At 42.6% G+C, this 22,731-nt stretch overlaps 1 protein-coding gene across 1 annotated transcript; it reads right to left on the minus strand.

Annotated features, from left to right (window-relative positions):
- Positions 1-900: 900 nt before the first annotated feature.
- Positions 901-18,180, minus strand: LOC110500217 (leucine-rich repeat neuronal protein 3). The gene is made up of 2 exons (XM_021577433.3): positions 17,564-18,180; positions 901-4,919 (listed from the first exon to the last, which is right to left on the minus strand). Exon 2 carries the CDS (start codon positions 4,523-4,525, stop codon positions 2,405-2,407), a length of 2,121 nt encoding a protein of 706 aa, XP_021433108.3. The 5' UTR covers positions 4,526-4,919; positions 17,564-18,180; the 3' UTR covers positions 901-2,404.
- Positions 18,181-22,731: the final 4,551 nt, after the last annotated feature.

The raw sequence follows: 22,731 nt of genomic DNA on the forward strand, positions 1-22,731 counted from the left end.
AAATTATTTACAACGTTAACAATGTCTACACTGTATTTCTGAACAATTTGATGTTATTTTAATGGACAAAAAAAATGTGCTTTTCTTTCAAAAACAAGGACATTTCTAAGTGACCCCAAAGTTTTGAACGGTAGTGTATGTACAGTCTGTGTGTGCCTCTGTGTGCGCCTCTGTGTGCGTCAGACTCGGGCAGACTGGCAACGTTCAGCTCAGTCTGACCTGAGCCACTACCTGAGCGGAGGGGCTCTGCTCATATTTTAGCTCCCTTTGTCTGTGACAAATGGCTGAGCTCTAAAAGCCCTGTCCATGGTGCTGAAGGCTGCAGTGATGTATGAGGCAGGTCCTGTCTGATAAATCCTCCATGTCACTCGGTCCCTGACAGACATTCATCATGTCTGGTATTTTTATGTTCGGGACTCCAGCATCGGATGCTTAATGAAACAAATATAATGCGATTTTCCGATTCCGACTGCTTTGGAGCGAGCTTTAACCGGCTGACTTCCCTTGCAGAGCGTTGTCATTGGGACATTGTGTCTTTCCGCTCTACATGACTGTGACACTGACTTTGCTGGGTTTGTTCAGACCACGGACCTCTGTCTAAAGAATGAACATGTTCCTAATGAGCCAGTTAATGAGGCTGTATTGGGTTGTATCTGGGAATAACAATGTAGGCTAAAATACATACAAACTCGTAAGATACAGTATATTCACATGGTGTTACAACAGGCATTTTTGCTCTTATATGAAATGCTGGGTGATCGTTATCAAGGTTTCCTGGCAATATAAAGGTCAGGAACACAAAAGGTTGTATAGTGTTTTCATCAAGTGTGATGATTGTCATGTAGTGAGATAATAAAATTATTTCAGCACTCTGAAGAAAGGGGAGAGAGGGACTAACCCTATGATTGCAAAGAAACGTTGATGTTTATTACATTTTTTTCCTCAGCACAGATTCTTATCTCAGTCCCAGTTGTGCCCAGATATCACAGACAGTACAGTCAATATAAAAATGGCTTTTATAACTTTACACCCAAAGCAACGCAACGTTTTTAAAATGTTTATATGCCAAAAATACTAAGAATGTATTTTCACTAAAAGTACTTGAGATTAGCTTGTGAGTCTGCAGATATGACATGGCCTTGTTGTTATTTCTCTGTAGTACTTCTTGTGTACTTCCTGTGTACTTCTTGTGTAGTTCTTGTGGTAGGCACTTACCGGGGCATAACAACCCACTGAGCACAGACGTCAGTTCAACGTCTAGTTTTGATTTTCATTTGGTTGAGTTGTCAACTTGAATTAAACGTGAAATCAACAACAAATTCCACCATGTCATTGGATTTAGGTTGAAAGTTGGACGGGAAAAGACGAAATACCCTTTTATGTTGATGACATTTTCCCAGTCCAATCAGTTTTCCACGTTGATTCAACGTCATCACGTTTCATTTTTTGTTGTTGAAATTATGTGGAAACAATGTTGATTTAACCAGTTTTTGCCCAGTGGGGAAACCACAATCATTACTCTCTGGGAGATGTCAGGACAGACAATCACATTCAGACCATGAACTCACCATCAACTCAAGGTCTGCCTTTGTCAAGATTCTTAGATCCTTCTTCGAACACTTGCAAACAACCATTTCTTTAACACCCTATCTATATACTGTACCCATACGCAGTATAACTGTATTTAGCATAATGATGTTGTTATTAATGAGAGTCATTTGTTTCTGTCATTATTAATTTCACACCAGTTTACTGTCCAGATATTACACCAGAGGATTTATGTTTACATTAGCAGATAGAATATATAACAATTTATCAATGAAAAAACAAAAATCCTCTCTTTCTAAATAGAAAAAGGGTAATATTCATCAAAATTTTTACACCATAGTCATTATTATTGTCTATTCTACTACATAATTCCTCCGTTATAGACAGTTGTCATCTCTATCTCACCTATGGATGTTGTACAGCACAGACGCTATTGCTTGGGGACCACAAGGACAGTTCCACTATTCTTAACACATTTAACAGTCAATTACAAGAGAGAGAACACCATCGTCATCATATTCTCTTATTCTATCTGTACTCTGTGAAGAACCCAGGGATGTCGAACTGTGTGTTTTAGCAGGGAAAACGATCTCCCTGGTGATGTTAGCTTGATAAAGCAATTGAATTGTTATAAAGCCGCCACGTCAGATACTATGTTGTAACCAAGAGAGTGGTCTGTCTCCCTCCTACCGGTTACTCCTCAATTCAATGATGGTGTATATTTTTCCAGAATGTCAGAGTCAAAGCTAAAAGGAAGCCGATGCACATTTTTAAACAGTTACTGCAGGTTTCTCCTTTTTGTACGCTTTGTCCATTCTTTGCGATTGTGTGGTAAGCTCCACGGGGGTTTAGTTCTTTAAAAGGCATTGTCAGATACATTTATGACTGTGGGTTTCACTTCCACTGCAGTTGGCAGTCCGTTCCCTGAGACCCACAGCCTCGTAAAAGGAGAGTGCAGGCCGGCCACCTGCGTCAAAGACACTTTGGAGTGGCATTTCCTTAAATCCCCACAAAGGTGGTGGTTCCTCAGAGACACATAAATAAGCAGACAGGCCACTGAAATCACAGCGAGAAGCACACCAAAGACAGCAATTACTGCAGCGTGCCACTTTTCAGTGTCCTTGGCCGCCAGCTCTAATCCCTTTGTGGTGACATTGACACATTTGGTGTCGTGTTTGTAGAGGATGCCACGGATGTCCACACACACCTTGTACTGGGTGGCAGGAGTCAGATGTGTGAGATTGTACACTTTCACGTCAGACGGTACGCGTGCAGTGAATGCCATGGTCGGGTGGTTGGGGTCGGAAGCCTTGTACCACTTTATGTTAGGAGCCAGACCACCATGGGCGGCTTTCCAGGCCACCAGGACCGAGTTGGACTGCACTGATTTGATGTTGACGTCCAAAGAGCCGTTGGCAGGTCGGGGGAAGTATCCATCCACCTCCACCGAGACTGACTTTAGGTCTGCGCCGACCAGATTGTGGGCAACGCAGGTGTACAGTCCAGCCTCGTTCTCTGTTACATCGTAGATGTCAAACGTTCCCTCTGAGTGCATGTAGTATTTATCTGAAACGGTATTGGGCAGGACCCTGGTACCAGAAGGTGTGATCCAGTAGATGTCCGGTTCGGGTTCTGCAAAGGCCCGGCAGTGAAGCGATACAGAACTCCCGTTGTCGACGCTGACGTGCCCGGGCATGCTCTCAGGAGAGATGAGAGGCAGACAGATCTCTGTCATCTCCCTGAAGTGGACCTGCCGGACATGCTGGCCCTCGTACTCGGGAGGCTCGACGCAGAAGAGTGAATCCGGTTCCATGAAGCGTATGTTGGTCTTGTTCATGTTCATCCAGCGGACCACACAGTCGCAGCGGATGGGGTTGCTGTGCATGCTCACCTCCCGCAGGTTGGGGAGGGACTCCACGGTAATCCTGTGCAGGGCGCTGAGCGCGTTCCCATTCAGCATCAATGTCTCCAGCCTGGGCAGTTTGTAGAAAGCATTGGGATGGATGTAAGAGAGCCTGGGGTTGTTGGTGGCCTCGATCTTAGTCAGTTCGGGGAGGTTGTTGAGGGCGAAGCTGTCGATAGAGACCAGTTCCGGCATGCTGTTAATGCCCAGCTCTTTGAGGTGGAGCATGTCTGCAAAATCTCCACGCTGTATCCTCCCTATGGGATTCTTGTTTAGGTCCAGAAACTTGAGGTTCTTTAAGTTCCTCAGAGCTGCGTGGGGAACTTCGGGGAAGGTGTTGTCGTAGAACGAGATGCTCTCCAAGTTGTCGAGGCCAGATAGAGCGCCGTCGGATAACTGCGATAGGTTCATCCTGGTGAGAACTAGACTTCGGAGATTACGAAGTGGCTTGAAGTTCATGTCTTGAACGGAGGTGATCGGATTCTCCCCAATCATGAGTATTTCCAGATTGGGTATGGTGTCGAACCACTCACTACTGATCGTCTGCAGCTTGTTGGAGTTGAGGTGGAGCCGGAGGAGGTTGTGGAGACCCTGGAACGCCGTGGGGGAGATGGAGGAGATCAGGTTGTGGTTCATGTAAAGCTCCTGAAGGTTGGCCAGCTCTGCCAGACAGCTATCTGGCAGCTGGCGTATCCAGTTCTCCTCCATGTGCAAGGACAGCAGCTGAGGCAGCCGCCCGAGGTGGATGTCACTCATTGAGGACAAGTTGTTTTGCGACAAGTCAATCTCTGTGATGTTGGCCAGGTAATCCAAAGGTCTCTCAATCTTTGCAATGTTGTTGGTCTGCAGCAATAGCACTTGTGTGTCCGTTGGTAATCTCCCAGACAGAGTGAAAAGTCCCAAGTCATTACAGTCAACAATTGGGGCTTCCATGTACACGGAGCTGGGAGAGAACCAGGGTCTGATCTCACACACACATAGCTGAGGGCAATCGACTCTCTCCTCAGAGGCCAGAACAAAGGCAGTCATGGCAAGGCCCACGAAGAAACAATCTACAAATGACACGTCCTTCATATTGGCCCGATTCCCTCCAGTAAGTAATTGGTCTTTGTAGATTAAGTGGTCTGAGCTGTTAACTTCACAAATAATGAATAATTTGTTACTGTTGCTATAGCGACTGACTACCCCCCACTGGTAGGGAGGGTTTCCCAGGGGGCTTTTGTTTTGCTGTGGTTGTACTGGCGTCCAACTGCTCAATTTTCCCTCCTGGGCGTAAGGGTTGGAGTCAAGACTTCAGTCATACAGGCCCAAGTAGATAACAATGAACATATACCTCAGGAAGCTACAGTCCTGCTAAGCACATCTGGGTTAGCCTCCATTAACGCTCTGCTTTCTTTTGAAGATGAATCACATCCATCTCTCGACGTTGTTACTAGCTGCCTGCATCGTCAAATGAGTCCATTCCCACCTGTAAAAGAAGAGAGGGGAATGTGAATACATTGACAGAAAACCTGGGTGCATCATACAAAGGGGATTTAGACATATTGACATTTGTTGTAGAGGCACAAGGATGCATGTTGACATTTACATTGCACGGCCCTTCAAGACACATCAGCATGGATTTAGAACTGCTTGACCTATTTCATATCATTTGGGGGCATTTCTGTGCCCTCCTGATATGGCATTAAAGGATAAATATAGGAGGATAGTGCCTTTAGAGTTAAAGCGAGAAGTATTTATTAAATTCTTAAATGGCAGATTGCATAGGCTTAAAGGGATACTTTAGGATTTTGGCAATGAAGCCCTTTATCTCCTTCCCCAGAGTCAGATGAACTCGTGGATACCATTTTTTATGTCTCAGCTTGCATTTTGAAAAAAAGTTGCTAACTACCACTGATATTGGGCGATTAGGCCTAGCTCGCAGTCTGCGAGTGCGATGGGGTTGAGGTCAGGGCTCTGTGCAAGCCTGTCACGTTCTTCCACACCAATCTCTACAAACCATTTCTGTATGGACCTCGCTTTGTGCACGGGGGAATTGTCATGCTGAAACAGGAAAGAGCCTTCCCCAAACTGTTGCCACAAAGTTGGAAGCACAGAATTGTCTACAATGTCATTGTATACTGTAGCGTTAAGACTTCCCTTCACTGGAACTAAGGGGCCTAGCCTGAACCATGAAAACAGCTGCAGACCATTATTCCTCCTCCGCCAAACGTTACAGTGCATTGGGGCAGGTAGCGTTCTCCTGGCAACCGCCAAACCTAGATTCGTCCACCGGACTGGCAGATGGTGATGATTGATTCATCAATCCAGAGAACGTGTTTCCACTGTTCCAGAGTCCAACGGCGGCAAGCTTTACACCACTCCAGCCGACGCTTGGCATTGAGCATGGTGATCTTAGGCTTGTGCACGGCTGCTTGGCCATGGAAACTCATTTCATGAAGCTCCTGACAAACAGTTATTGTGCTGACATTGCTTACAGAGGCAGTTTGGAACTCGGTAGTGAGTACTGCAACTGAGAAGAGATTACTTTACGCGCTACGTGCTTCAGCACTCGGCGGTCCCGTTCTGTGAGCTTGTGTGACCTACCACATCGCGGCTGAGCCGTTGTTGCTCCTAGACGTTTCCACTTCATAATAACAGCACTTACAGTTGACCGGGCAGCTGTAGCATGGCAGAAATTTGACGAACTGACTTATTGGAAAGGTGGCATCTATACATACTTTTACGTACTTTTCTATACAAAATGTATATCACCGGGGGAAATATGTATGGGAATTTTTTTTTTAAACATGAAACAAATTAAGTAAAAAGTACAATTTTCATTTAAAAGTACTGACTGTTTATCAGCATGTACTTTCGCTGCGTTTCTGTTTCCTGTTTCCTCTCTATGCTCACCTCTCCACAGTTAGGCTGCTACTCTTTATCATTTGTCATACATAAACACTTTTCACTGAACGGATGGGTTTGATGGTGCTTGTCATAACCTGGGCTGCAGAGCAACAAAACGCCAGACAGAGCCACAAGACGGAGAGAAGAAAAAGGGAACGGGAGAAAGAGAGAGAGGAGGGGTGCACTGCACCGGAGACATTCCATCATCCTCATTTCTGTTTCCACCCCAGTGCTCCGAGACGACGACGGAGATGAGAAAGTCCGAACGGTGCTACAAAAACACTGCAGTCAGCCCCAATGGCAAAACAGGCCAAGAGTTCATTTCTCAAGCCACTGTTGGAGTGTGTGGTTGAGAATGTGGTTTTGGATGAGGTAGGGAGGGAGAGAGAGAGAGAGAGAAAGCGACCAGAGAGGGTGGGGGGTATTCTTTTTCAAATCACCTGGCACTTTAATAAGTGGAATACCCAGAGCATTCTGAAAAACATGGTTACCCTCTCTTTCCCTCAGGGAGCATTGACTCTCATTGTATAGCTCTGTGCTTAATATTCACTGGGGAAAGAACACAGGACGTTCCTTTCTCTTAAAACTGTAATTTTCTTCTATGGTGTTTCGGTTCTTACACCCTGCTTACTCTTGTTCCTGTGTTTACTAATCACAATTAGAGACACCTTAATGTGTTTGGGCTAAACGTTATTGCATCCACCGCATGTTCCATCACAGTGGGTAGCCGTTGTCGGTCCCTTAGGGTCTGGTGCCTTGTTATGCTGTTAATCACCCACCCTGCCTGCTAATTGGCTAAATGAGACATTATTTGGATATGACTTCCATTGGGTGATCAATATCTTTGTGAGCCAACGGGGCCCCTTCACAGCGGTCACAAAATGGAGGCTGGAAAATACCGGTAGCAGCCTGAACGAGGAATCAGGGGTCTGTAAAAAATACGAAGAAAAAAGAGCTGCCACACATTCTATTAAATGGAGCATTACCTTCTTCCTGGATTCCTTCAGATTTGGCAAGGTGATAGGGAATCCGAATGTCGGAACGGTTAGCAAGGTAGCCTACAGTACTGAGGTGTTGACTGTACAATGGAACAAAGGGCTATTTTCATATCCATTTAATGTCCGTGCTTAAAATCCCTCCTACACATGACATGTCGCCTAGTGTATGATTATATTGAGGTTAGTTGTTGATTCAAATGGCGTGGTGCGCCTGGATAACATGACAGCGTTGCTCAGTACTTACTCACGTGTGAGTAAATCTGAGTTATGATAATCACAACTTGATTCATGAAAATTGATGTTTTGCCCTACAATTTTTTCCTGGTTGTGTTCACACTATGCATAATATTTTCTTAGCCTCTCCCGTTGTGTAATGACAAGAGGGTTCGAATTATTACACACGCTGCAGCACTATTGCATTACCTCCACATATAATCATAGATCATAAAGGTTTTTACCCTTCAATTTTGGACAAGGTTAAGCTACCCGAGTACCAGCACTTTAGGGATGCCAGATTTTCTGTTGAATGAGTGTGCATTGAGCATCCTACTTAATAAATGAATTGAAACATCCCAAAGAATGTCGAGAGATTGCCGTTATTGGTGATGTGCTCTTTTGTGATACTGTTTAATCAACAATAAGCTTAAACATTTAAAGACAGCTCTTATGAACTGAACCTAATTCAACTCCCATGCCCTCTGCTTTTATGCTGATGGTGACCACTTTCATATTAGCACCTAAATACATGAATTACTTCAACATTATGTCTGTAACTTAATAACGTTAAGTAAGTTCACTTATTAATGTTTCATTCGTGACCCAACGGTGAGGAGACTGTCTCCGTCCTCGGCTGCTCTACTATTCAACAGAACATTAAGAGACATTAGTCTGGGGACAGAGAAATGGGGAATTGGAGGTGACACCGACAGAACTTTCAAGCTAGGCTAGAGTATTTTAAATGTTTAGGACACTGCCAGTTTCATAAGACAATAGTGTAAAAGATATGATGATACGAAATCCATCGCTAGGTTTAAATAGCCTATTCAGAGGTATTCAGTCTCCTAGCCTTACAATCCAAACGTGAAAAAGCAAACATGTTGTAAATACTACACCACACAGTGTGTAAGGTAAGAATATACAGTGCCTTGCAAAAGTATTAAACCCCTTGGCATTTTTCCTATTTTGTTGCATTACAATCTGTAATTTAAATAGATTTTTATTTGGATTTCATGTAATGGACATAGACAAAACAGTCCAAATTGGTGAAGTGAAAAAAAAAAACAACGGAAAAGTGGTGCGTGCATATGTATCCACCCCCTTTGCTATGAAGCCCCTAAATAAGATCTGGTGCAACCAATTCCATTCAGAAGTCACATAATTAGTTAAATAAAGTCCACCTGTGTGCAATCTAAGTGTCACATGATCTGTCACATGATCTCAGTATATATACACCTGTTCTGAAAGGCCTCAGAGTCTGCAACACCACTAAGCAAAGGGCATCACCAAGCAAACAGTACTATGAAGATAGGACCACTTTAAGCCGTACACTCCACAGAGCTGGGCTTTACGGAAGAGTGGCCAGAAAAAAAAGCAAACATGTTTGGTGTTCGCCAAAAGGCATGTGGGAGACTCCCCAAACATATTGAAGAAGGTACTCTGGTCAGATGAGACTAAAATTGAGCTTTTTGGCCATCAAGGAAAACGCTATGTCTGGCGCAAACCCAACACCTCTCATCACCCTGAGAACATCATCCCCACAGTGAAGCATGGAAGCAGCATCATGCTGCATGGATGTTTTTCATCGGCAGGGACTATGAAACTGGTTAGAATTGAAGAAATGAGGGATCGCGCTAAATACAGGGAAATTCTTGAGGGAAACCTGTTTCAGTCTTCCAGATATTTGAGACTGGGATGGAGGTTCACCTTCAGCAGGACAATGACCCTAAGCATACTGCTAAAGCAACACTTGAATGGTTTAAGGGGAAACATTTAAATGTATTGGAATGGCCTAGTCAAAGCCCATACCTCAATCCAATTGAGAATCTGTGGTATGACTTAAAGATTGCTGTACATCAGCGGAACCCATCCAACTTGAAGGAGCTGGAGCAGTTTTGCCTTAAAGAATGGGCAAAAATCCCAGTGGCTAAATGTGCCAAGCTTATAGAGACATACCCCAAGAGACCCCAAGAGAGTTGTAATTGCTGCAAAAGGTGGCTCTACAAAGTATTGACTTTGGGGGGGTGAATAGTTGTGCACGCTCAAGTTTTCTGTTTTTTTGTCCTATTTCTTGTTTGTTTCACAATGAAACATATTTTTGCATCTTCAAAGTGGTCGGCATGTTGTTTAAATCAAATGAAACCAACCCCCCAAAAATCCATTTTAATTCCAGGTTGTAAGGCAACAAAGTAGGAAAAATGCCAAGGGGGTGAATACTTTCGCAAGCCAATGTACTCTAGCTACTGTAAATTACAAACAGTATAGCCTGCAATAGCATATGTGGCAAAGGGCTCGTACACTTAACTACTGTGCCTAGTCCAGGATTCAAGAGTTTACTGCACTGTACTAACATGTCAAAATCAGTGTGAAATCAGGTCAAGCTGGGTTTTCCCCCGTTCAATACGGAGTTAATTTCCCCCCACAATACAGTTCATTTCCCCCACAATACACTGTTCAATTACCAGTAGTCAACAGGAAGCAATGGAGGAAATATCTAGGAAAAAAATGACTGCCAGGGTATCAATACCATCACATTAACCTCCAGTGACCCGAGGAAGTCGTAATGGCATTAAAAACCTTAGCACAAGACAGATGAGGGAAATCAGCCATAACCCATTTAAGCTTAGGTGAAAACAAGAGTTCCAAGGAACAAAGAGGGGAGGAGGGAAAACTGGAGCTTGTTTGGCGTTAAGTGGCAATAACTTGCATAACGCCTGCGGTTCTCAGACAAAGAGGAATGCGGTTAATACCGAAGCCAAATGGAATTATAAGATGGATGCTCCTAATCAGAGTCCTGATGCAGTGCAGCATCAACAGAACGATTCGGCAAAGGGAGAGAGAAATATACATCTGGATTTGTCCTTACTGCTTCCAATGTGTCCAGGCCAGTGGCACATATACTCCCCTATGTACTAAAACTTTTCATTTGGCTCTTCGCTCCAGCATTTTGGATTTGAGATCAAATGTTTTATATGAGGGGACAGTACATAATGTCACCTTTTATTTTAGGGTATCCTCATACATATCTGTTTGATCGTTTAGAAATGAAAGCCCTTCATGTATCTAGTCCACAAAAGGGTACCAAATACTAAACTTTTGACTAAATGTAATACACTATAAATACATTTGTCCAAATATTTATGACACCTTCAAATGAGGGGACTAGATGCATATCTAGTCGCGAGGGCCCTAGGGCGGCTGAATCAAGTGCACTGCCCGACAACAGCGTGAGACGAACACAAAATGTAGGCATGCAAGGCTTTATCATTGTAGTTTTTTACAGAAATGTTTGGTGATCGATTAGGATTGCCTTGTCAAATGCCTCGGTGACCGTTGCGCTACACCATGCCAACAGACGATAGCTTCCTCTCCAGAGTACATCCCCAATGATTTCTAGAACACACAAACACATGTTCTGATTCTGACAACCGTTTTGATGGGCCCTAGAAACCGCTGAGTTGGACCAGAGCCAGAACCCATATGGGTAAAGCGGCATTTAAAACATTTTTTATTCGTCATTGGCTTTGATACTCTGATTGGTTAGAGATGATCCAATTAATGATGACTTTGTTTTGTACAACAACCCTCGTTCTCACGTCACCACAAGCGACTTCAACGATGGCAGTCTCAGAACGGAAGTATGTCGCGAACATAGAGCAGAGGAAGAATTCAGTTCAGACGAGCAGAGAGCTGGGCTCCTCCTGACTCATGCCGCTGTGGCTCATCTCATCATCAAGCAGCCAGCCTGCACTGTTAGCTTGTTTGAAGTGAATTCTAAACCCTAGCCTGCGGAGGTCGTGTGGGGTCAAGTGGAGATGAGGGGGGGATCTGGAGATGATTACTTTGGAACATGTACCCGTCACTTGTTTATGCCAATCTACCGTATTTATAAGTATGGAGGTAGAAAGGGGATGTTGCAGTACATTAACAAAATGTTCTGTACTGACATTAAGTTGGGGTAAATTAGGCTGGGGTCGAGAGGCAAGGAGTATTGAGATCATTATTTTGGTAGTGTGCAGTCGCTAGTTGATATGTTGTAAGAAATGAAAGGTACTGTCTTACGTATGAAATAAACATCACATTCTGTTCTGATCACGGTTTAGAAAAACTCCCTGAATGTACAGTAGATTCCCAGAAGGAAACAATGGATGTGCTGCATCTATCGTAGGTGTTGAAAGGGAACATACTGGCCCTCAGGGATGTGATTATGTAGCCTATACCGTTTAGCCGGTAACAAGGAAGTATAGTATCTGCTGAAAGGTAGACATTACCCTGGCAGGGCTAAAACTGTTTCCCCGACATAAAGGTCATACGTAATTGCAAAGTAGGGCATCAGAGGAATTGCCTCTTTTTTGCAGGAGAAATGGCCTGTGTATTTAAGAAATGGTTCACAGGAATTCTGATCCATTGGTTATAATCATCAAAGGCTCTCTCTTCACCCCTCCTCTCTCTCGCTCTTCCTCTCCGCGCTCGCTCTCTCTAATATCTCCCTTCTCTCTTCTCATCCTACTTCCCGCGTTTCTTCTCCCCCCTCCTCTCTCTCTCTCTCTCTCTCACACACACACACACTCTCCCTCTCTCTTTCTCTCACCTGCTCTTGCCTTTCTCTATATTGCCCATTTCCTTCTCTCTTCTCATCCTGCTTTCTTTCATTCTTCTCTTCCCCAGATGAAACCAACCCCTATAGTGGGTTCCTCTCCTCTCCATCTCCACTCCTTCCCTCTTCTCCATTCAACCCATTAGCATCATTATCTCCAATAGAGGAAAGTTAATGTGTCTCCCCCACCCTGCCCCTGATTCCCTCCCGGTCTCCATGTCTGTCTGCCTGGCTGGCTAAGTGCTGCATGGATAAGCCGCTTGGTGGGTGGCTTTGTGAGTCTCCTGTCCCTTCCCCTGCCCTTCAACTCATTGATTTGCCATTACACGTTTTTTCTAAGGTAAGGGGAGAGTCCATTAAACGCTGTCTACTATGCAGTGTGTGTGCATAATTAAGTTTTGTGTGGTGGTGTGAAAAGGGGAAAACGTTTCCCTTTACACCTGCTCTTGCATGGCCGCAAATCAGCAGCGAGTCAACAGTTAATGCGGAATCAATGTTCCAAATTAACCACAGGACACCCCAGGTCTGAGCTCAGCCTAGCTCAGCCGCGTGCCTCTCTCGCTCTATCGCCAGTGCCCTTGGGCTGAGTAAGGGAGAACAGAGAACACACATACAAAATCATATGCACACAAACATTTTCCTACAGGCAACTACAGACCACACACGAACGGACACGTGCATGCATGCAAAGGCAGGCGCACACACACACACACACATGCACGTGTATAACCACACGTGCACAAGAAAGTTAGCCCATCTGAATGACAGAATAAGGCATCATTTTATAATCCCGCTAAATCAGCCATTGATAAGTTCCAAAGCATGGCGAACACGCCAAACACGTATTTATGTCCCTAATAGATAACCGTACTCTCCCTGTCACTCATCTACATTATTCTCCTCGTAGTTGTTAACCAGAATGAAAGGAGACCGAGATTTCACTCAAAGTCAGAGGGAAATTGAATCTGCAGGTGCAAATGTGGCATGTTTCCTCCCTTGGAGATAGATGCACAGCTATCTATATTTATATGAATAATATATCTATCTGGTCAAGAGGCCATGAGTCTGCAGGGACGAGGTTTCCTTCAGCAGACAGAATCAATCTTTATACACCACTGAAATGAATTGAATTTCAGCCCGGCCTTCTTTACTATGATTTTATGGCTCTGATAGGCTGTGTAGGCCTTCGCTGTAAATAAGAATTAGTTCTTAACTGACTTGCCTAGTTAAATTAATGTTAAATAAAAAACATTATAAGGTATTCTAGGGTACCTACTGTTTCCATTCACCTTGGCTCAGAAGAGGCCTGAACAGGCCTGGGGCTCCTGAGTGGCGCAGTGGTCTAAGGCATCTCAGTGCAAGAGGTGGCACTACAGTACCTGGTTTAAATCCAGGCTGTATCACATCAAGCTGTGATTGGGAATCCCATAAAGCGGTGCACAATTGGCCCAGCATCGTCCGGGGTAGGCCGTTGTCTTAAATAAGAATTTGTTCTTTAACTGGCTAGTTAAAGAAAATAATTGGCACCTGGAAATGCAAAATGGTTTGCTACATCAGGTATGTCCATGGGCTCGGTAGAGGTATGTCTTTACTGATGTTGGGTACAGTGCACATTTACACCCCTCCGTATATATTTGGACAGTCAAGCTCAAATTACAAAGGTATATACTCCAGCATGTTGGATTTGAAATCAAGTGTTTGATTTGAGGCGACAGTATAGACTGTCACCTTTAATTTGAGGGTATTTTCATACATATCTGTCCTACCATTGAGAAATAAAAGCACTTTATGTTGTTAGTCCCCCCCTGTGTGAGGAAGTCATAAGTATTTGGACAAATTCACTCTTTTTTTTACTAGGCAAGTCCGTCAGTTAAGAACAAGTTTTTATTTACAATGCCAGCCTACCAGGGAACAGTTAGTTAACTGCCTTGTTCAGGAGCAGAACGACAGATTTTTGACCTTTCAGGTTACTGGCCCAACACTCTAACCACTAGGCTACCTGCCATAGTGGTTATGGTGTATCAAAGTAGTGAAAAGTTTAGTATTTGGTCCTGTATTTCTTGAACGCAATGACTACATCAATCTTGTGACTCTACAAACTCAGATGCAACATTTGTAAATTTTAGCTTCACTATCCAAACACATACGGAGGGGAGTGTATGTGTCTGTGTGTGCGTAATTGTGCATGCATGTCAACTGTACGCGTGTGTCTGGGCAAGTCTATGATTTATTTTTTACCTTTATTTAACTAGGCAAGTCAAATTCTTATTTTCAATGACAGCCTAGGAACAGTGGGTTAACTGCCTGTTAAGGGGCAGAACGACAAATATGCACCTTGTCAGCTCGGGAGTTTGAACTTGCAACCTTCCGGTTACTAGTCCAACGCTCTAACCACTAGGCTACCCTGCCGCCCCATGGTGCATGTGTCCGTGTCTCCATACATCCATCACTCTGTCTGTGTGGCTCACGATTGCGCGACTGCCTGGATTTTAGCCCATCCAGTCTCAGTGGTATCGTGTCACTCCTAAGCAATAGCTTCTCATTAGTGTATCCAGGACTACACATATTAATCTTGAATATTACGGGACAGATCGAAAGCACAGCAGCAATCCTCAGACGTCTCTCCTCTATTTGAAAATGCTATTTGCATATGTCCCTCTTACCATGCTCCCTCTGATTAAAATCTATATTCCCTGAGACTTCAGGAGTTACCTTTGAACCAATGAAAGGGTATCGCTTCATTTCAAAAGACATTTTCAGACTAGATTAGAAAAGCTGAAATGTCATTGATGCAGGTAAACAACAACACTCTGATTTTGAATTCATACCTGCTTTTCTTAATGTGTGCCCAACCCAAGTCTGTTTGTAAACAGGAGGCTATCAGCTATGGAAGGCCTGCTTCCTGTACTGTATGCTTGAATGCTCTGAACTCTTCCCTGTAGCTGTCTGTCTGCACCACTGTTTCCATGCTGTGTATTCAGGTATCAGAATCAAACCAGGGGCTTCTTGTAATACATCATTAGGCAACTAACAATTAATTAGGCGCTGTGTATTTTGAAATTGAGTATAGGACTGAGAGTTAAACCCACGCATCTTTGCTCCTCCTCATAGATAGATAGCCTGGAAAATTGTACTCGGGCTACATGTAAGTTCTCCTCTAAATACATACACCCACACACTGGCACTCATCACTGTATTAAGCTATTGTATGAGGAAAAACCTATTTAAATCCGGTTTCACATAGGCCCAATGTAATGTAGCCCTAGCAAGATCAATAGACCTGTTTACACTGTACTCTACTGCAAGAGTTATTGGGTAAAAAGCAATGATCTATTTTGAACTAAATGAAATCACCATTTGACTCGAGGATTGTTATTCCCACCTGAGAGGGAGAAGTAGTTGCATGTTCAGGGCTCTGATTCTTCAAATCCCAGGCTAGACACCTAGCATTGCAGCTGAGCTATGTAACGTGAATAGAAATACCTGTTTAAAGAGAAGGTGAATATAGACGGGTTTGCGGACAGCATCACAAAAATGATGCGCGGCGGACAGCATCACAAAAATGATGCGCGGCGGACTGCATCACAAAAATGATGCGCGGGCATTCAATGTGGACGGAGTGTGTTGTTATGACTCTTACTGGTCAGAGAGCCAGCAGGTGGCTCGTTTCAGCTTGTTGTATCTTGTTCTTGATACCATGTCTTGTTTTGAGGTGTTTTGACTGATGTCATGTCTATGCTAATATGGCTCAAATCCGCTTATGAGCTAACCAACAACGGTAATGATATATTTGAGAAACAACAAGTGCTCATTGTGAAAATGCATTTATGTTTCCAGTAAACATTTGGAGACTAAATACAGTTTAAATGTTGTTAACGGTCTAAGCCAACGCCGTCTGGTTTGTCCCTTGTTGCTAAACAACCAACCTGTCTACAGACAGACACAGAGCTCCGATGACATCAAAATGTAAGGTGAACAGTATTGTATGTAATGTACAGTAGACTAGGCTAAATATGATTTGTGCTACATGGAGACAGGCTACAGTGCTACACTGTGCTATACAGAGCTACAGGATGAGTTGGCCTTGGATAGGCACCGAATGGTCTGCCATTTTCTCACCACAGGATGAAGATGGTCTCCATCAGAGGCAAATTACAATGACGAAAGGGTGGTTAGATTTCATGGTGAGCATTGAGCAATGCTATATCATTTCATATTGAATGGCTGTTGGTTGGGCTTCTGTTTGGAAGCCTAACCAATGGGTTCTCGACCCATTGTGCCCATGTTCAATATAAGCAGCATTAGCTTTCAGAAGCAACAAGGTAGACTGTTTCACTGATACAGCAACAAGGTAGACTGTTTCACTGATACAGCAACAAGGTAAACACTGTCAATGGACAACTGAGCCTCATATATAGGAAACATTATAGTAAGCCTTACATGTTGACTTCTCATTTGAATATTCCATGAGCGTTGGAGAGGTTATAGTTTGGAGAGAGAGAAAGAGAGAGAGGGAGAGAAACGCCCCAATGCAGTTAAAGGATTAGAGACTCGCTGCTTCTCTCTCCAAATCCTGCAAGGTGTAGGAGGTCAGGCTCCGGGGATATGTGGTTCTGTGATTGTGTTCAATGTGGACTATGCTCTGCACATAAGATGCCTCGCCGTGACAAGTGTCATTACGCAAAAGCTCCGGATGCAACGTGCAGATATGGTGCTGAAGCCTATGGATCTGATGCACGATGCATCGTAGGAGTGTGTGTGTGTGTGTGTGTGTGTGTGTGTGTGTTGCGTGCAGCCCGGGGATAGGCCTATTAGTGCTTTCGTGGCAGGTAGCTACTGAGAACGGGTTCTCTTTGATTGCAACAGGATGATTCAACCGAGAGCAAAGCGAGAGGGGAGGGAGAGTTAGCCACCATTCTGAGAGTTTCTAGACGTGTCTTGTGTGCGCGCTCTCTAAATGCATCAGCAACAGGACCCGCATAATAGCATACATTTATGCACAAATCCACCTGCTTTACAAAAATGTATATATTCGACGTCGTATCTTTTTGGTGTGATTTCATTCATAATCCATTTCCATCCTAAAGCACATTCTGCATAGTTGCGCAAAAGCTTTCCTGCGTCTGAAGGTTCGAGAACAATCAGTAGCCTTCCAAGCTGTCATGCATGTCCGATTGTTATATTTGCAGTAAAACATAACGATAACCATTTTCATACATAATGTTTTATAAAGCTTAGCAACACCTTTCTTGTTATGCTAGTATTTACTGTGTCGTCAAAGCCTTTCAGCAAACCAGATATTTCCCGTTAACTTCTTGGAAATACGTACTGCAATAGTGGCGATATAGAATATGCCCCAAATATCTGCTCTCTAGATGACAGAAAAAATATTGGGGAAAGGGGGGAACTCACCCGCAATAGTCATCTTCTCCCATCGACGGATAAGTATTCCCTATAACCCCATCTAGCGCACTGGTCCAGAGACGGAGGAGAGAGAGCGCGCAACACAGACACGGCGGCTTATTATTTTTACACAGTTGGAGAGAGACCAGCTCCAGATTTTCCTTCTTCCCAGTGTTGTTCCCTATCAGAAAACCGAAAGTCCAAAAGCAGAGATAGCTGTTTGGTTGGTAGAAGAGCCTCTATCCCCCGTGTCCTTTTCCACGGTGGTTAACGGCGCATCTCCCCCTCGATCAGCTGTCACAGAGACATGGTGCTTTCTGCTCAACACTCATTAATATCAGAACTACCTCCGCTCTCCAGAGAACAGCCAATAGCGTTGGAGATCCAGGCACGGCGCTCGCAGCATCCCGAGTCTGGTTGGCTGAATTCACCCGTCTGTCCTTTCTTCGACCCTCTCTCCCAGGGAGTCTTGAAGCAATAAGGAGGGAAATGAGATGAGGGTGCAGGAAGAAAATGGATATCTGTTCCTATTAGAGCTCGCGCTCGATTGAGTCCCAGGGGGGTTTGAACACATTGTTCTACAAAAGGATGTTCCTGCTGGGTCAGAGGAAGCTCCTTTACTGTATGGTTTACCAGTGGTTTGGAACAGGTTTGGAACCCTCTGTGCATCAAGGCCTAGAGACAGTTAGGACATGTTGCTATCCATTTGGTGCCATCTTGTCATAACATGCAGTTATTAAACAGTTACTGTTTTATATTAACTCCTGGAATTAATAATGTAAAACATCATTAAGTTTCTCATAATGAGAAGTTCATGACTTCTAAAGTGCCCTTACTTTGTATAGGCTTCAGTGGCCACAATCCCCCTAGCTTTTAGAAAGGAGCCAACTCAATTTTCAAGGATGAATAAATTGTGAAGGAAGTTGTCCTTAAGCTGGCTTCGCACTTTTACCGCCCATACTCAGACCTTCAACGTTGACCCAGGGGACTGCACACACACACACACACACACACACACACACACACACACACACACACACACACACACACACACACACACACACACACACACACACACACACACACACACACACACACACACACACACACACACAGTAAAACTCTCAATGGGGTGAATGGCAGTCACTTTTTTTGTGGAGCATGACTGATAGGGGAGAGTGAGGTAAATTGAGCCAAAGTGTTAGTTGAGCCACCCCTTGTTTCTAAACCATACACAAAATGAAACATGTGACCAAACACACTACCGGTCCAAAGTTTTAGAACACCTACTCATTCAAGGGTTTTTCTTTATTTTTACTATTTTCTACATTGTAGAACAATAGCGAAGACATCAAAACTATGAAATAACACATATGGAATCATGTAGTAGCCAAAAAAGTGTTAAACAAATCAAATATATTTTAAATATTAGAGATTCGTCAAATAGCCACCCTTTGCCTTGGTGACAGCTTTGCACACTCTTGGCATTCTCGCTTCTTGAGGTAGTCACCTGGAAATGCATTTCAACTAACAGGTGTGCCTTCTTAAAAGTTCATTACAGTTTTTGTCAATTGCTAACAAGCATCGGTCAATACTGAAGACACTTTTTCAAAACTCTTAACGCAGTCTGCATTACCAACATGCATCTTGGCCAAACAGTTCATCTCACCTCCAAAACTCACTCAAACCGCCAAAACACTTCATGCAGATCTCAAAATAAGCTTGTTCGACCAGAACACTGGCAACAATTCTCAATCAGAAAGCATGCATTGTCACTCATAACACACTGACCTAAAAAACTATTCTCTTTGAAGATTGAATGATTTTTCACATAAATCAGTGTTTCATTATATAATAAGAATAACACATTTTCACTTTATTGACTGTACTAAAGTATATGTAACAAGAATGAATCAGAAATACAGCAATTTGCTTCAATAGCCCTTATTTTTTTCTGTATCTTTGCATGTAGAAATTTACTTGTGAAAATAAAAAGTTTAATCAAAAAACAAATTCCTGAAATTTCAGGGCTGCACTAACAATTACAAAAGAAAACATGTATAGTAAAATCACTCATACTGTACAGTACTGTGAGTGTTCTAGTTTTCATCAACATGTATAGTATAACATTCATACTGTACTGTACTGTGAGGGTTCTAGTTCTCATCAACATGTATAGTATAATCACTCATACTATACAGTACTGTGAGGGTTCTAGTTCTCATCAACATGTATAGTATAACACTCATACTGCACAGTACTGTGTGGGTTCTAGTTCTCATCAACATGTATAGCATAACACTCATACTGCACCGTACTGTGAGGGTTCTAGTTCTCATCAACATGTATAGTATAATCACTCCTACTGCACAGTACTGTGAGGGTTCTAGTTCTCATCAACATGTATAGTATAATCACTCATACTGTACAGTACTGTGAGGGTTCTAGTTCTCATCAACATGTATAGTATAATCACTCATACTGCACAGTACTGTGAGGGTTCTAGTTCTCATCAACATGTATAGCATAACACTCATACTGCACCGTACTGTGAGGGTTCTAGTTCTCATACACATGTATAGTATAATCACTCATACTGCACAGTACTGTGAGGGTTCTAGTTCTCATCAACATGTATAGTATAATCACTCATACTGTACAGTACTGTGAGGGTTCTAGTTCCCATCAACATGTGTAGTATAATCACTCATACTGTACAGTTCTGTGAGGGTTCTAGTTCTTATCAACATGTATAGTATAATCACTCATACTGTACAGTACTGTGAGGGTTCTAGTTCTCATCAACATGTATAGTATAATCACTCATACTGTACAGTACTGTGAGGGTTCTAGTTCTCATCAACATGTATAGAATAACACTCATACTGTACAGTACTCTGAGGGTTCTAGTTCTCATCAACATGTATAGTATAATCACTCATACTGTACAGTACTGTGAGGGTTCCAGTCTTCATCAACATGTATAGTAAAATCACTCATACTGTACAGTACTGTGAGGGTTCTAGATCTCATCAACATGTATAGTATAATCACTCATACTGTACAGTACTGTGAGGGTTCTAGTTCTCATCAACATGTATAGTATAATCACTCATACTGTACAGTACTGTGAGGGTTCTAGTTCTCATCAACATGTATAGTATAATCACTCATACTGTACAGTACTGTGAGGGTTCTAGTTCTCATCAACATGTATAGTATAACACTCATACTGTACAGTACTGTGATGGTTCTAGTTCTCATCAACATGTATAGTAAAATCACTCATACTGCACAGTACTGTGTGGGTTCTAGTTCTCATCAACATGTATAGTATAATCACTCATACTGCACCGTACTGTGAGGGTTCTAGTTCTCATCAACATGTATAGTATAATCACTCATACTGCACAGTACTGTGAGGGTTCTAGTTGTCATCAACATGCATAGTATAATCACTCATACTGTACAGTACTGTGAGGGTTCTAGTTCTCATCAACATGTGTAGTATAATCACTCATACTGTACAGTACTGTGAGGGTTGTAGTTCTCATCAACATGTATAGAATAACACTCATACTGTACAGTACTGTGAGGGTTCTAGTTCTCATCAACATGTATAGTATAACACTCATACTGTACAGTACTGTGAGGGTTCTAGTTCTCATCAACATGTATAGTATAATCACTCATACTGTACTGTACTGTGAGGGTTCTAGTTCTCATCAACATGTATAGTATAACACTCATACTGTACAGTACTGTGAGGGTTCTAGTTCTCATCAACATGTATAGTATAATCACTCATACTGTACAGTACTGTGAGGGTTCTAGTTCTCATCAACATGTATAGTATAATCACTCACACTGTATAGTACTGTGAGGGTTCTAGTTCTCATCAACATGTATAGTATAATCACTCATACTTCACAGTACTGAGAGGGTTCTAGTTCTCATCAACATGTATAGTATAATCACTCATACTTCACAGTACTGAGAGGGTTCTAGTTCTCATCAACATGTATAGTATAATCACTCATACTGCACAGTACTGTGTGGGTTCTAGTTCTCATCAACATGAATAGTATAATCACTTATACTGTACAGTACTGTGAGGGTTCTAGTTCTCATCAACATGTATAGTATAATCACTCATACTGCACAGTACTGTGTTGGTTCTAGTTCTCATCAACATGTATAGTATAATCACTCATACTGTACTGTACTGTGAGCGTTCTAGTTCTCATCAACATGTATAGTATAACACTCATACTGTACAGTACTATGAGGGTTCTAGTTCTCATCAACATGTATAGTATAATCACTCATACTGTACAGTACTGTGAGGGTTCTAGTTCTCATCAACATGTATAGTATAATCACTCATACTGCACAGTACTGTGTTGGTTCTAGTTCTCTTCAACATGTATAGTATAATCACTCAGACTGTACAGTACTGTGAGGGTTCTAGTTCTCATCAACATGTATAGTATAATCACTCACACTGTACAGTACTGTGAGGGTTCTAGTTCTCATCAACATGTATAGTAAAATCACTCATACTGCCCAGTACTGAGAGGGTTCTAGTTCTCATCAACATGTATAGTATAATCACTCATACTGCACAGTACTGTGAGGGTTCTAGTTCTCATCAACATGTATAGTATAATCACTTATACTGTACAGTACTGTGAGGGTTCTAGTTCTCATCAACATGTATAGTATAATCACTCATACTGCACAGTACTGTGTTGGTTCTAGTTCTCATCAACATGTATAGTATAAAACTCATACTGAAAAGTACTGTGTGGGTTCTAGTTCTCATCAACATGTATAGTATAATCACTCATACTGTACAGTACTTTGAGGGTTCTAGTTCTCATCAACATGTGTAGTATCATCACTCATACTGTACAGTACTGTGAGGGTTCTGGTTCTTATCAACATGTATAGTATAATCACTCATACTGTACAGTACTGTGAGAGTTGTAGGTCTCATCAACATGTATAGAATAACACTCATACTGTACAGTACTGTGAGGGTTCTAGTTCTCATCAACATGTATAGTATAATCACTCATACTGTACTGTACTGTGAGGGTTCTAGTTCTCATCAACATGTATAGTATAATCTCTCATACTGTACTGTACTGTGAGGGTTCTAGTTCTCATCAACA

The sequence above is a fragment of the Oncorhynchus mykiss genome, chromosome 21 (genome assembly GCF_057628025.1).
Source record: "Oncorhynchus mykiss isolate SJ-2025 chromosome 21, ASM5762802v1, whole genome shotgun sequence".
Lineage (NCBI taxonomy): Eukaryota > Metazoa > Chordata > Actinopteri > Salmoniformes > Salmonidae > Oncorhynchus > Oncorhynchus mykiss.

Bases quoted from the DNA above. Each gene is read 5' to 3' on its own strand.
- LOC110500217 (XM_021577433.3), bottom strand. From the start codon at position 4,525: ATGAAGGACGTGTCATTTGTAGATTGTTTCTTCGTGGGCCTTGCCATG.